The sequence below is a fragment of the Apium graveolens genome, chromosome 5 (genome assembly GCF_009905375.1).
Source record: "Apium graveolens cultivar Ventura chromosome 5, ASM990537v1, whole genome shotgun sequence".
NCBI classification, from domain to species: Eukaryota; Viridiplantae; Streptophyta; class Magnoliopsida; order Apiales; family Apiaceae; genus Apium; species Apium graveolens.
In genome coordinates this window covers 217499201-217512318 of record NC_133651.1, presented here as the reverse complement: position 1 = coordinate 217512318, position 13118 = coordinate 217499201, and the positions used below count along the sequence as shown (strand labels likewise).

The window sequence follows — 13118 nt, the reverse complement described above, 5'->3', positions numbered from 1 at the left end:
TTGGTCAACAAGATCCTCACGCCTCCGACCATCATAAGCAACTAAATCCTGAGGTAGATTGAAAAGATTAAGTGCCCTCAAGGACACGGTAGATCCACCCGTCCATCATTCCGTGGGTTGAATCTCGACCCTCACCACCTCTTTCTTAGAACGTGGGTCGACAGTATTCCCCATATAAACCCTGTTCCCAGCAATGGTCACACACTTATTCACTCCCTCAACAACAGCCTCCCGTCCACCAACAAATACCTCATCATCTTCCCTTCGAAGACGCTTTCTAGGGTTACCTTTCACGCGGACGAGGTCCGACACAACCCTCTCATTATCTTCAGCCACCTTATTCCCCTGATCATCGAGCAGCTCAATTGAAACCGAATGGGTCCAGGCCTAGCCACTTCAGAAGGCTTCCTCGAGGCACGTTGTAACAGCAGCATCATTGCCTTATCCATCTCTCCTCGAATCCCGCCGTCTAAAACCTTTTTCAAGGAAGCGCCTCCCACTAAAACACAAAATACAAAAAAAAATAAGTCAGTAACTCTATATATAGACACAAACAAAAATAAACAGACAAGAATCGATGATAACAACTACAAGAATTAGGTACATGAACAAAATAAGGGCAATAATAAATAAAACATCCCCCTTACAATCGTGCATCTCTAAAAAACCAGAATCCTTCAAGTCTAAATGCGTATACCACGTCCTCGACCCATGAAACTCATCGAGATAAGCATTATCGTGCTTCTCCAAGTTATTCAAATAATCAATCGTGCCCTGACTAACTTTCCCACAAGGCTTTACAAATTCCAAATCAGGACCCCCGACGAACAACCATTGGGAGTGGTTGTGACGGCCTCAACCCCGGGGTCAGGAGTTGACGTCACTAAACACAATTACTCAAAAATATTAACAACAGAATTATTATTAGAATATATTAACTTGACCCCAAACCAAGATCCGATCCAGGTTCAAGTATAATTCAGATTCTTATTATTACAAACTCTTTATTCACTATCTACGACACACTAACTTTATTCAGCAACTCCTCAGACCTCATGACCTGACACAAACTACCTCAGAGGAGCCGGGTCCAGAAGGGGCGGGAACATGGGTCGGTCTGACTGATCTTCTAGGCATCTGCGAAATGTACATAACAGTTTGCAAGGGTGAGCATAATCGCTCAGCAGTACCAAATATGAATAACAGATTAAAACAGTAATGTAACAATAATGGGAACAGAGCTGTAATCATGATATCAACATTTCATAATGATAATCAAAGTAACTGGATATCACTAATTAGCATGCTTTGTAAAAACAACATTATAGTGTGTTGCGTAATACTTGAGTCCAATTTTAGCATGCTAACCATTTTATAAAACCGCTGTATCAGTCAATCATGCTTTCATATAATTCACAAATCCCAATCAGATACATAGCGGATATGTGAAGATAGCTGATCAGGCTATCAACACCAGACGGCTCTAACTGCCATCCCATTTACCTGTTCCGGAACTCAGAGACTAGCTAGGTCTCTGACCTGCTGGACTAATCAGTTTTATAATACGCGCAACCGAATTAGCCTCTTACGCCACCTCAATAGGCCTACTCTGGCCCCAATGTATCCCATATCTGACCGTTTTATCCAGTTTTCAAAAACACTTGTACCTATCTCATTTTCAAAATCATTTATTTAGCCAGCACACATATAAAATCCGTTTCGCAAATCATTCCATTTGAGACAGGTACCTTTCGAAGTTACATTTTCCCAAAATAATTCGAAAACAATGATTTTATAACTACAGGGGATACGTAACTTAAAACATTTATGTTCCATCACGAGAATAAAACATTTAGCTATTCATATACACTGAACCATAAAAGAATGGTCAGGGGTACTTGACTTGCAACGCTTTATAAATCCTAATAGCTTTCACGCTGACTTTGATCCCGGAACAACTCGACTGGGATCTACAATTACAGAATACCCTAATTAGTTATACCGACATGCTTGATATCCTCAAATCCTAATAAACCAAATCCGACAACCCGACTCGTATTAATATTATACACATAATCATGCAATTATATTTCTCGAACATAAATAGGGATATCACGTAAAACATAATTATGTATAATTACAAATATATTTTTAGAAAGTTTTGGCAGCAACTTCTTTATTTATAAGACTACCCGTCGATTATAGTCGACGTCAACAATTCTCAATCATCCACAATATTATTCTGTACAACCCAACACCAATAAAAATTAATTATTCAAATCCAAACATATTTTATATAATTATTTTAGGCTCGAATGAACAGGCCCAACAGAGCCCAAAACAAGCAAAACATGGAAGCACAGAACACGGCCAAACCCCGGCCACCACACACGGCCAAGCCGACACACACCACACACAACACAGACGCACACACACACAACACAAACGCGCACACACACTTCCGGCCACCTAGCCGGAATTTACGCGGCGGCAACCGGAATTCATTGTAATAATTAAGGCAACACTGCACAAACATATACATACACACAGGTGCATATATATATATACATCCAACAGAAGAAATTGAAGCTACAGTTGGGAGTTAAAACAACCGAAACTCACCGAAAAACTGAAAGAAACCGGCGAACAAAGAATCAGGAGGAAGAAGGAAGGAAGAACAGAAATAATCGAGAGAGAATCGAAGAGAAACGAAGAGAGTTACAGCCGAGGCCCGAGAGAGAGACAAATGAGAGGTGATGTTTTTAATCCCCCAAAACCAGCTGCCGACACGTATCTTCTAATTAGGATACGTGTCACTCCCTTATAACCACCACACCGAGCCGAACAGGGTCTATAACACCCCGCAGTTATTATTTTCGCAATGGGTTCGCGAGAAAACAACTTCATAAATTTATTGAAACCACTTCAAAGTTTTATACGTATCCCGAACTTAATTAAAACGTAGGTTTAGAAATTTTAGAATAATTCTGAAATACAGTTTGTACCCGCTTTTATCAATTACACGAATCAACGCACGGGTGAAACTAACTCCGATAATTCCCAAAATAATTCTAAAATTCTCAGAATAATACGAACTTAATAAAATATAAGTTTCATAATTTTTAAAGATTCCCATAATTAAATATGGATTTTAGCATTTAACTCACTCAGAAAATCATTTAAACATAAATAATTAACAAAATATTGATTTCTCAATTTTATAAAGTCCTAAAAATAATTATTGAAATTATAAAATTGGAAAACCAATTTTAAAGACAACCCAAATATTTATAGAATTAAAATTATCATAAAATCACTTTTACAAGCGAAATAAAATCATATAACTCGCAAATAAATCACATAATTCTAATTCTACATATTAACAAGTCATAAATAATTAAATAACAATCAGTAATCGCTGCCAAAATCAATACACACCTTTTATTTATTTACTTAAATTTTTATTACACTTCCAAGTATAAAATAAAAATAAAAATACACGAGTCGTTATAGTGGTAACCAGAGTTCGATGATCTAACGCTAACAATCTTCATTCTCCTATGTTGTGAGTCGAAGTATACTTGAATGCCATAGTAACGCACACCATAAATAGAGAAAAACAATTTCAGAGTCGGTGATCGACCCTTATCACAGCACAACGCCACAAAACCACTTAACTGAGCAATGGAATTCGGTGTCAACTGCCCTAGGCCACAACTGATAGCCTCATACATCATCAGGAAGAAGGGATGCATCGGCAAACGAAGACCAAACTGAAACATAATCATCGCAACCCCATGCATCCCGAACTCGGGCATCATCCAAACTCTCTCATCTGTTGTCGGCATTCGATACCGGTAATCGTTAGACAAGTCGATGTAACTTTCCAACTTACTCACAGGAGGGTCGACGGTGATGTAATAACTAAGATAATTTAGACTAGGTTTACTCTCAAATTCGATCCTACCTAACCGAAGACTTTCCTCGACTACCCTATTTCTGAATTCTAGGGTACGAGGGCTTAGGGGAGGAGAGGGCAAAGGTCCAGTAGGCATACCCTTCAAAAACTCATCGCTCCCTAAGAAATCAAAAGGTCCACACTGAGGGTCGCTTCCCGGGGTCTCGATTGGAAGCACTATGCGAAGACGACGATGAGGGAAAGTCGGCCATTCTAAATTCGTAAACTACAGACAGACACGATCGACCCGCAGATAAGAAAGGAAAAAAGAAGGGAGAAAGAGGGTAACTTACAAGCAGTTTGAACCAAGGACGTGCAACAGCCACTTTTTAGATAGCCTGGGAGGAAGCCGAAGAGTCTAGCCCGCCAATCTGCAAAGAAACCTGAGAAAATAAATTCAAACATTAACGGATATATATATCTCCTAAAAAAAAGAAGAGAGAGAGAAAGAGAACAGCAACAAGACAAGAAAACATTGCGTTTATTTCTTTTCTTTTTTCAGGCGCACACATTTGACTCCTATCTCGAATTTACAATTATTTCTTATTTTTCTTTTGTTTTGTTTGTTCGTTTTTTTTTATTATTCCCCTTCATTTTATTATCCTATCCGATCACTAACTTTATTCAGGTATCAAAACAAAAATCTCAAAATTCAGAACGCAAAGGTGAAAAAGTAGAAAAACGCAAATCTAAAGATATTGCGCAAAACAAGGAGGGGGACAAATATTAGACCAAGACAAGTCAGCCCAAAGGAATCATAGTTAAAATAATTGTAAAATATAATGTAAAGCCCAAGAAGACCCACTTTGTAAGGAAAAAACCTGTTTGGGACTTAGTATAAATACAAGGCAATAACCCCATTTGGAGGGGTTGGCAAATTATAGTAAAGAGACAATCTCCTAAAATTATAGTCTAATACTATAATAATATTATTGGAACATCAGATAAGTAGGTCATGGAACTTGTTGCCCGTTTACAAAAGGGTTTGTATTTTAAGGAGGCCACACCACTTGTTGCCCATTTACAAGGTAGATTAGCTGAAATTACCTCTTATTGAGTTCTTTTTAGATTGAGTACGTATGAAATCATCATGATATTACTTAAAATGGTTGGATTGAAAGTACCTACGCGCCCGTATGTTTTTTTAAAGAGGGTTCTGAAGCAGAGTTTCAAAGCTCTGATCGGATTGTAAGCACTCTCAACACTTTGTATAGACTATAGCTATACAGTACAAGGATCTTTTATCCTACTCCGCCCATTTGACCTAGTACGGAAATGCAGTGATTCAATTTGTATATTTGTACATAAAAATCGTAGACATTACGGTACAGGAGAAAGAAATATGTTATTTCTTCCTTGCAATTCCTGCATTTGCGGTATGTTTCGAGATTTGGTGTTTAAGCTTTTTGTTTACGGAAAAATCATCAAGATTCAGCATTACCTCGTTCTGGATAACAAATTCACATTATATACATGCACATGCAGATACACATATAAATTAGGAAAATGTTTGGTGTACAGAATTGTGTATAAAATTTTGTACATAATGATATGTGGTGGGTTTTTAATTGAAATGGCGTTGGAGCAGAAAGTAGCAATTTGGACGAGTCTACTTGTAAATGTCAACACTCTCAGTTTTTTCTAATCTATTTTATAAAGTTACCAGGTAGTTGCATATATATTCTGAAATTATGCAGATGGTGTTTGCGATGGACTTTGAGATAAAGGTTGAAATGCTTCCTATTTTTAAACAAAGAAGAGGCTGGAAAAGCATATATAAGACTATCATTCATATTGTAATTTCATTATAATTGCTACCACAAAGAAAATATATGAAGGTATTAAAAATTTTGCTTTGCTTGTGCAGCTGTATTAAATTGGCTACAATTGTTTTTCTTTAGCTTTCTTACAAATTTATTAGATGCTTAAGAGATAGTGTTAGAATATAATATAAGTGATTTCAGTCAGACTTTTGGTGGACTTGAGAAATCTACGCAACAGCAGAAGAATTTACAAAATAATATCCGAAAACATGTTAAAGTAGCTGTCCAAGTGAAGTGAGTAACTGAAACAGAAAGGACTCCGGTAAGGAATGGAGTTACCACAAACAAAACCCTTCCGGTTTAGATGATGAGTTTCCTAGGTATAAACCAGCAAATGTTCATTCTACTGGTTTTGTGAAGTCTGTCAGGTCAAATAATAGCCCATCAGGTTGATGTACTAGATAATCAGGTAAAGATGCTGATGAGTTCTCTAGGGATCAGTCACCTGGATTTGATGTTCTTGTAGATGGTGAACTTGGAGAATCTGACTATTATCACAATGAAGATCAATTTGGAGGTCGTGATGAAAGAAATTTGAGTCCTCTTAATGATTATGAAATTGATCGCAGGTCTGATTACCATTCAATGGCTGATGGTGATAGAGATATGTATAGTGACCTGCATGGTTATGACTCCTATGACCATTATGGCCGGAAGGAGGGGAGAGTGTCATCCGAGAGAATGTTAAGGGGATCAGCTCATGTAGAAAGGAGGCGATGACAGCACTGATGAATCACATCTACGACATCATCAAATGAAGCAAGAGAGGGGTGATAATTCAAGATCTGTTGTTAGCCATACCCGTTGTTTTGATGATCATATTTATAGGCCTCCTCAAAGGGACCATATGCGTGCAACTGAAAGTGTGATTAGCAGTCGGAAGAATAAAGATTCCAGGGAGATCGACATCTCCTGATAATAGAACTGGTTCCTGGTCAGAAAGGGAAACTGATAGAGGCAGGCAGGCATAGGGGCAGATTGTCACCAGAAAGGCTTAAAGAGAGAATGAAAGGAAGAGTGCAAGAAAGCCTTGATAATGAAAACTTGAGTATCAGAAATTCACGTATGAGACATGAGTTTGTCTAAAAACGATATAAATGAGAATGGTGCCAGATTTCTGGGTCCTAAAAGCCTGTCTGAGCTCAAGGTCGGGAACAGCATGTAAATGATCGACAAATACTTGGGAAAAGAACATATCTAAAACTGGACGGAGCTCCTCAGCAGCGTGAAGGTGATATCTCATTTGAAGGGCCCAAACCGCTAAGTGAAATTTTTATAGAGAAAGAGAGGTGTTGCACCAGCCGATTATGAATATGGCAGTGCTTCAAGAAATAATGATGATAATTGTCGAGTTTGATGATTCCCATGGACCTTAAAAAGACTAAGGATGTTGTTTCCTCTCTACACGTGGGGAAAACTAATCTTGTTCAAAGGGATGAGGAACCCAAGCCTGCAGCAGCAGACATCAGTGGGGCAGGTGAAAAAGTAAAATCAACTTTTAATCGGTCTGATACTGAAGAAGGTATGATTGGTGATGAAGTGATGGAGGATCACGAGCCTGAAGCATATGAACAGGGAGAAGGTTACTCTGACTACGAGCAGGCTGTTGGTGAAGAAGATTACCATGAGGAAGCCGAGAACTTAGATCTTGAGGATGAATATTATGAAACCTGCATATTGGTTTGGGTTGGTTGAAACTGCAACAGTATCATTCTGTGCGTCAAAGTAAATTTAAGTCTGTTTTTCCATGTACTAGTAAAATTCTTTCCCGGTGCCGTGCCTTTAAGTTTTGATTGCGTGGGAAGATTTAAGGGTTGCAGCCTTTTTGCCATTTAAATTGATCCAATGTGCCTGCAGAGCTCGTGATTTTATATTTAAAGAGTTTCAATAAGAAACGATTTGCTGCCTACTATTTCAATATTTCAATTGGTTGCCTGCATATTAACTACAGTTTTTTTTTTCTTTGAAATTGGTTCCACATTTCATACCTCTGTGCCCCAAGACATGGCAATTCTCTTGTTTGTTTTCCCGCATCTTGAATGTATGCTTCAAGTGAACAATTACTGGAGTATGTTTTTGTGTTTGAACTCAAGGTCTTGTGCAATTCTGATAGTACTAAAAAACTCTGTACTAGTACATGTACAGCAATGTCTTCCAACTTCCTGATATAAACCACCGATGATGTGCTTGAACTTGCTGATATCAGAGAACTCTGTACTGTCTGATACAACTCCGTGCTTAAAAATTAAACCCATGTAAGGATTCAATATACTTATTTTATTAATAACAAATTACAGGATTATCTGTCGCCCAGTCTCTATATTTCACTAGTAGTTTAAAGCCTTCGTGTGTTTGCATAGACTAATATTAAGTAATCTCACTTAATTAAAGCTCATTATGTCCTCTAAAAAATCTAAATCTTTACAAGGCACCAGCAACATTAACATTTCCACGTATCAAAATGTGCTTTAACTAAATAGCTAGTGGTTTCTTGACAATGCAAATGGTATTTATTGTAAGATACCAGTACCTTTGCCTAAACACAATGCAGGTATTCAAGGTTAGGTCAAAGAGAGCCAACGAATACAGGAAAACGAGGATGGTGTTTGACCAGTTTTGCGGTAAAACTCTGCTTGCTTAGCTCTTTTGGAAACTTGGCGGCTCATTTTGGATTCTGCGGCTGCCAGCTTCTTTTCAGCTTTGTCCCTGCCAGCTGCTAGCTTGGCCTTAAGCTTATCATGTGCTCGGCTTCTCATCCTTTCCATCTCAACCTGAAGATAAAGACCGAGGAGTTTATGTTCCTCTTTCATATGTATGTTTACTCTAATGAAGCTCTGATCTTTTTTGCCATTGCAACATGTTATGATAATTTACACAAATAATTAAAACAAGCACCTAAGAATATCGAGGACTGAGTGTGGAACTGCATAAACCTTACCTCTGCATAAACCGTTGGAGACAATTTTAAGACACAAGGTAAGTAGGGCTAGTATAGCATAAACCTTACCTCAATTTTTCTCATCTCTGCTTCAGCCTTTGCCTTTTTAAGATTTTCCCATGCCTGTATCTTGATTTCTGAATTCTTGAATCTGAAATAAGAGTCAAATCAGTATGTTCCGTTTTGCTACAATGAGATAAAAAAAATTAAAGTCAATGGTCATAACCAATGCAAGTTAAGCTTATGAATAAGATTGATCCTACACTGAAATTAGAAATGGTTAGTGACAGTATTCAAAATACTTCAGCTTCTTACTGTCATTCTTTGGAATTTTGATGATGTGTTTTCTTGAGACAAAACTCGATTGAAACATGAACATGAAAAGAACACTAAATGGGATGCAGGTATAAGAGTACAAAGTCTTCTTGCGGTATTAGATAAACCTGAAAGTGACAGTCTGGTCTAATTATAAGGTCATCCCTCAGAATCTGGGTTACTGTAATTGGTACTACATCAATACAAAATATCATTTTATAGGCATAAATGGAAGGAAGGATTGGTGCCAAATGACCTGGATATATACTTAGCTTTCTCTTCGTCCTCCCAAGCTTTTGCACGTTTCTCAATCGCTGGTTGGTCCGGTTCTTCATTTTTCAGCAAAGTAGATGCATCCTTGTCCTCTTCTTCTTTGCTAGCCCAGGCAGCAATATTGATCTTACCTAGTTGAGTTCCAAGAAGCATTATCTCTTTTCTAGTTCTCATCTGTACCTCCTTCTCAGATAACTCTGTCCTATTCTGATCCAACTTTTTGCGTGCAGAAATAACTTGAGACAATGTTAATGTGGCTCTTCTTGGAGTTAATAATTGTGGAGATGTTGGAGTAGACTTGGGGCTCATTTCCCTCACAGGAGTTCCGGTTCTAGAAGGTTCTCTGCTACCGAAAGGACTCATTTCTGTGCCCATATCTCTCATTGAAACTGATCTAGCTGTTGTAAGAGGTGAAGTAATGGAATTTACACAGTGGATGGACAGTGGTGAATCATGTTGACTTAGATTAACTGCCAAAAAAACCACGAGTTTAGAGGAACCCCGTAATTTATAAAGAAGAATAACATGACAGAAGGACCGAAAAATGAATAATAGCCTGTATTGTCCATAAATACTTGGGACATTCTGTATGCAGTCTAGGTAGCATCATAAACTAGCCTAAAAGATACCAGTACAGATAACACAATCATATGTTTGTCATACAGAATAGCATATGTAACAAAATGCAGTTCAACAAACTTGCAACTAGATGAAACTATACATCAATACCAGTGAAGTCTTACATGTTGTTTTGTCTGAACAATTATCAACCATTAGCACTGACTTGTAATAGGAATCAGGAACTAGGTATGCATCACTTTCCCAACTCGAAGGTTTCTGCGCTCCAATTGTCTTTCTGGTATGGCTCGAGTCCATCCACTTTGTATCTGGCTCTTCAGAAGAATCCATTGTTTCCACTGAAACTCCCTCAACAACCTTTGTTGATGTTTGCCTGCTTCCATAGCCATAGGAACTGTTTCTCTGTGATCCAACTCCACAATGCTCCCTTGGCTTCCTATTCTTGGACTGGTTGGATGTAGGACTAGCTATCCACTTCTCGGCATCATCCCATTTTGAAGGCGCTGTTTTTGAGAAAGGAGCTAATGGAATTATCTGTGGAGATCGCTCCAAGTTCTGAACCTCAAACACTGATGATGATACACTCATACCGTCAATCCAACTATCATAACAAGAAAAATTGTCGTCTACAGACCTATTTCTTGAATCGAAAATAAAATGTTCTTTTACTCTAAGGTCTCCAACCATATTAATCACCACTGCTTCAGAATCGACACTTGAAGTACTGTATCTCGACGATTTTAAGTTAAACCATAATTACCTAATCATATAAAATAAATGATTTTTGCATTAGCATTTGGTCACAGATCAACAAGAGCCATAGATATAAAAAAGCAAAATACCAAGAACACTATACTCAACCTTTTCTTGGATGAAAAGAGTAATTGGGATGAGAGAAGAATGTTTGTATGCAATTTTAGTGTAAGTGTAGCATAAATCATCATCATGTTACAGTATGCTGAGGACTCAGGTCCCACTTCCTCTTACAATATTTATCATATCAGTAAACCAGGCAGAAAACAAGAAACTTATTTCCCGGGATAGTAGTTCCACTGACAAGTTTCCTGTAATTCTCAGGCCATAAAAAAACATGTATCTAGAGCATATAATATGATCAAAGTATCTGTCTCCGTGTCTACTTGTTATCGACTAGCTACACTATTAACCCGAAAGTCTTTTAGCGGAAAACAAATATAAGACTACCTAAGATACGATGAATTTAACGTATAACATAAATTAAAAAGGTATAAAAATGTGATTACCTGAGCAAAAAATATACTCCGAGAGGGCAGTGATTCTTGTTGCAATGCCTATTTCTTGCTTTAGCTTCTTCTGTACAGCTGATATTATATAACACTCCTTGGCTCTTCCCATGAAAAAATCACCTCCTACTAGAAACAAGTGAAAAAGAACATTTTACACAATAAAAATAATTGTTTTAGCTGTGCCCAATGCAAAAAATGGATAACAGATAAAAAGTGACAGAGAGAAAAGTGCAAGACAAAGAAAGTGACTGGTCAGGGGTGATTTGCAGTTGTATTGGAAGTTATATTGATCCTGTAGATTTGACCTATCAGATTAATATATGTTTTTAGTAAAATTTAGACAGTCATAAACGAAATTTTCTTATATATAATTAATCAGAAACACATCAGAATTCGAACTCGTAAACTCCAGGACACAAGCTCAACTAACTACTGCCCCAAATCTTTGTGGCTCATTAGATACTTTCCTTCAAGATACTTTTATTCGAGTAGTCCTATTTTATAGGCGAGCAGCAAAACTTGCATTTAGAGTATCAATACTTAAGCTCCCAAAAATTTTGAAAATCTTCTATACAATTTTGTAAAATATACGATATATATGTGCGTTATAATTCCAAAAACTGATCCTGATTAAGGTCCTAGGAGCAGACTGTGGTTTACCTCTCCCTTGAAGGAAAAAAAAACAGCTACGTACAATGGGTGCTAAGGTGAATTATTGAATACACTATAAATGCATGTATATGTACAGAAGAATGTGTGGGTATATCATCAGCTTCTTGATTGTTCTTTCTGAATTGTGTAAGTATCCATATTGGAGACAAGGAGTACGTAGCTCGACTAGTTTGACTCTAGTACTTGTACTGTCAATTACTTATCTTCTTCACATTCGGACTCTCCTGTCTGTCTATATTCTCTTTAGGACTTTCTTTCCAATAATTCTTCACAAATGTAGTACATTTCTGTTAATTATCATTATTTTATACACGGTAAATCATGCTTAAATTGTGTCTTGTATCTTTAATCTCTTCAGAGTCTTTCAAGTCCTTAGCTTTGCTACTAGAGTGCACATAAATAACTCGTACACTGTTCCAGTGGATGATGAATTCACTCATCAAATATTTGAGATATTAGAGTGATTGATTCATTGTCGTGGTAGCAGAATTCAGGCTATAATACTTAGGTGCAATTCATTTTATTCATAAATGGATTTTCGAGATAACAACCGTGACCGGTAAGTTATATACTAACTGAGTTCTAATAGGAACAGAAATGTTCATACAGAAATTTAAATTTCTTGTAATTGATTTAATTCAAAAATAAAATTGGTAATGTGTGCAGGCATTTATAAAGCTGAAAAGTCTATGGCCCAAGGCCCCAAGAGACAATATATAAAAAGTGCATTATCAAGTAAAGATGGGGGGCCGTAAAGTTTGGGCCAGGGAAAAGAGTGAGGGAACAACCCAACATACATTTTATTATTCGGATTACATATCTGAAACCCAGCATGGAGGTCCTCAGGGCCAGTACTGGTCGTCTGGTTGCGTAATGGTTCGGTATAAAATTTAAAAGATCTCGAGGGATGATCTTAAACACTCTGGAAAAATTTGTCTGTTAAAATTTAAAAATTGTTTTTTTAAGTATTTTTGATAAAAAAGTTGTTGTTTGTTAGAGTAATTAAGCCCGTGTTTTTGAAAAAAATTATTTTCAGTTTTTACGGAAAACATATTCTGATTTCACCAACAAACCTCACCGAAAGTGTTTTTTTTTAATTTTTAACATCAAAACATACACATATCAAAAAGTTTATCAAACAGTTATTTGATTTTATAACAACACTTTTTTATTAGCACTTTTTCTAACAACACAACAATTTTTTTTACCAGCATTTTTTTTTACAAAACATCAATTTTTAACAGTAAACACAAACAAGACCTAAGTTTTCGTGGATAATGTAACTTCTGAAAAAT

General features: G+C 37.0%; 1 protein-coding gene across 2 annotated transcripts; it reads right to left on the bottom strand.

Moving 5' to 3' along the window:
• Positions 1-8201: 8201 nt before the first annotated feature.
• LOC141724836 (uncharacterized) lies at positions 8202-11284 on the bottom strand. 2 transcript variants are annotated; one of them, XM_074527122.1, is made up of 5 exons: positions 11149-11284; positions 10051-10646; positions 9291-9777; positions 8789-8870; positions 8202-8552 (listed from the first exon to the last, which is right to left on the bottom strand). In XM_074527122.1, the coding sequence occupies exons 2-5, from the start codon at positions 10571-10573 to the stop codon at positions 8343-8345; spliced, it is 1302 nt and encodes a 433-aa protein (XP_074383223.1). In that variant the 5' UTR covers positions 10574-10646; positions 11149-11284; the 3' UTR covers positions 8202-8342. The 2 variants fall into 2 exon arrangements, with proteins under 2 accessions (XP_074383223.1, XP_074383224.1); XM_074527123.1 differs by lacking the exon at positions 11149-11284 and adding an exon at positions 10748-11097.
• Between the last annotated feature and the right edge of the window lie 1834 nt (positions 11285-13118).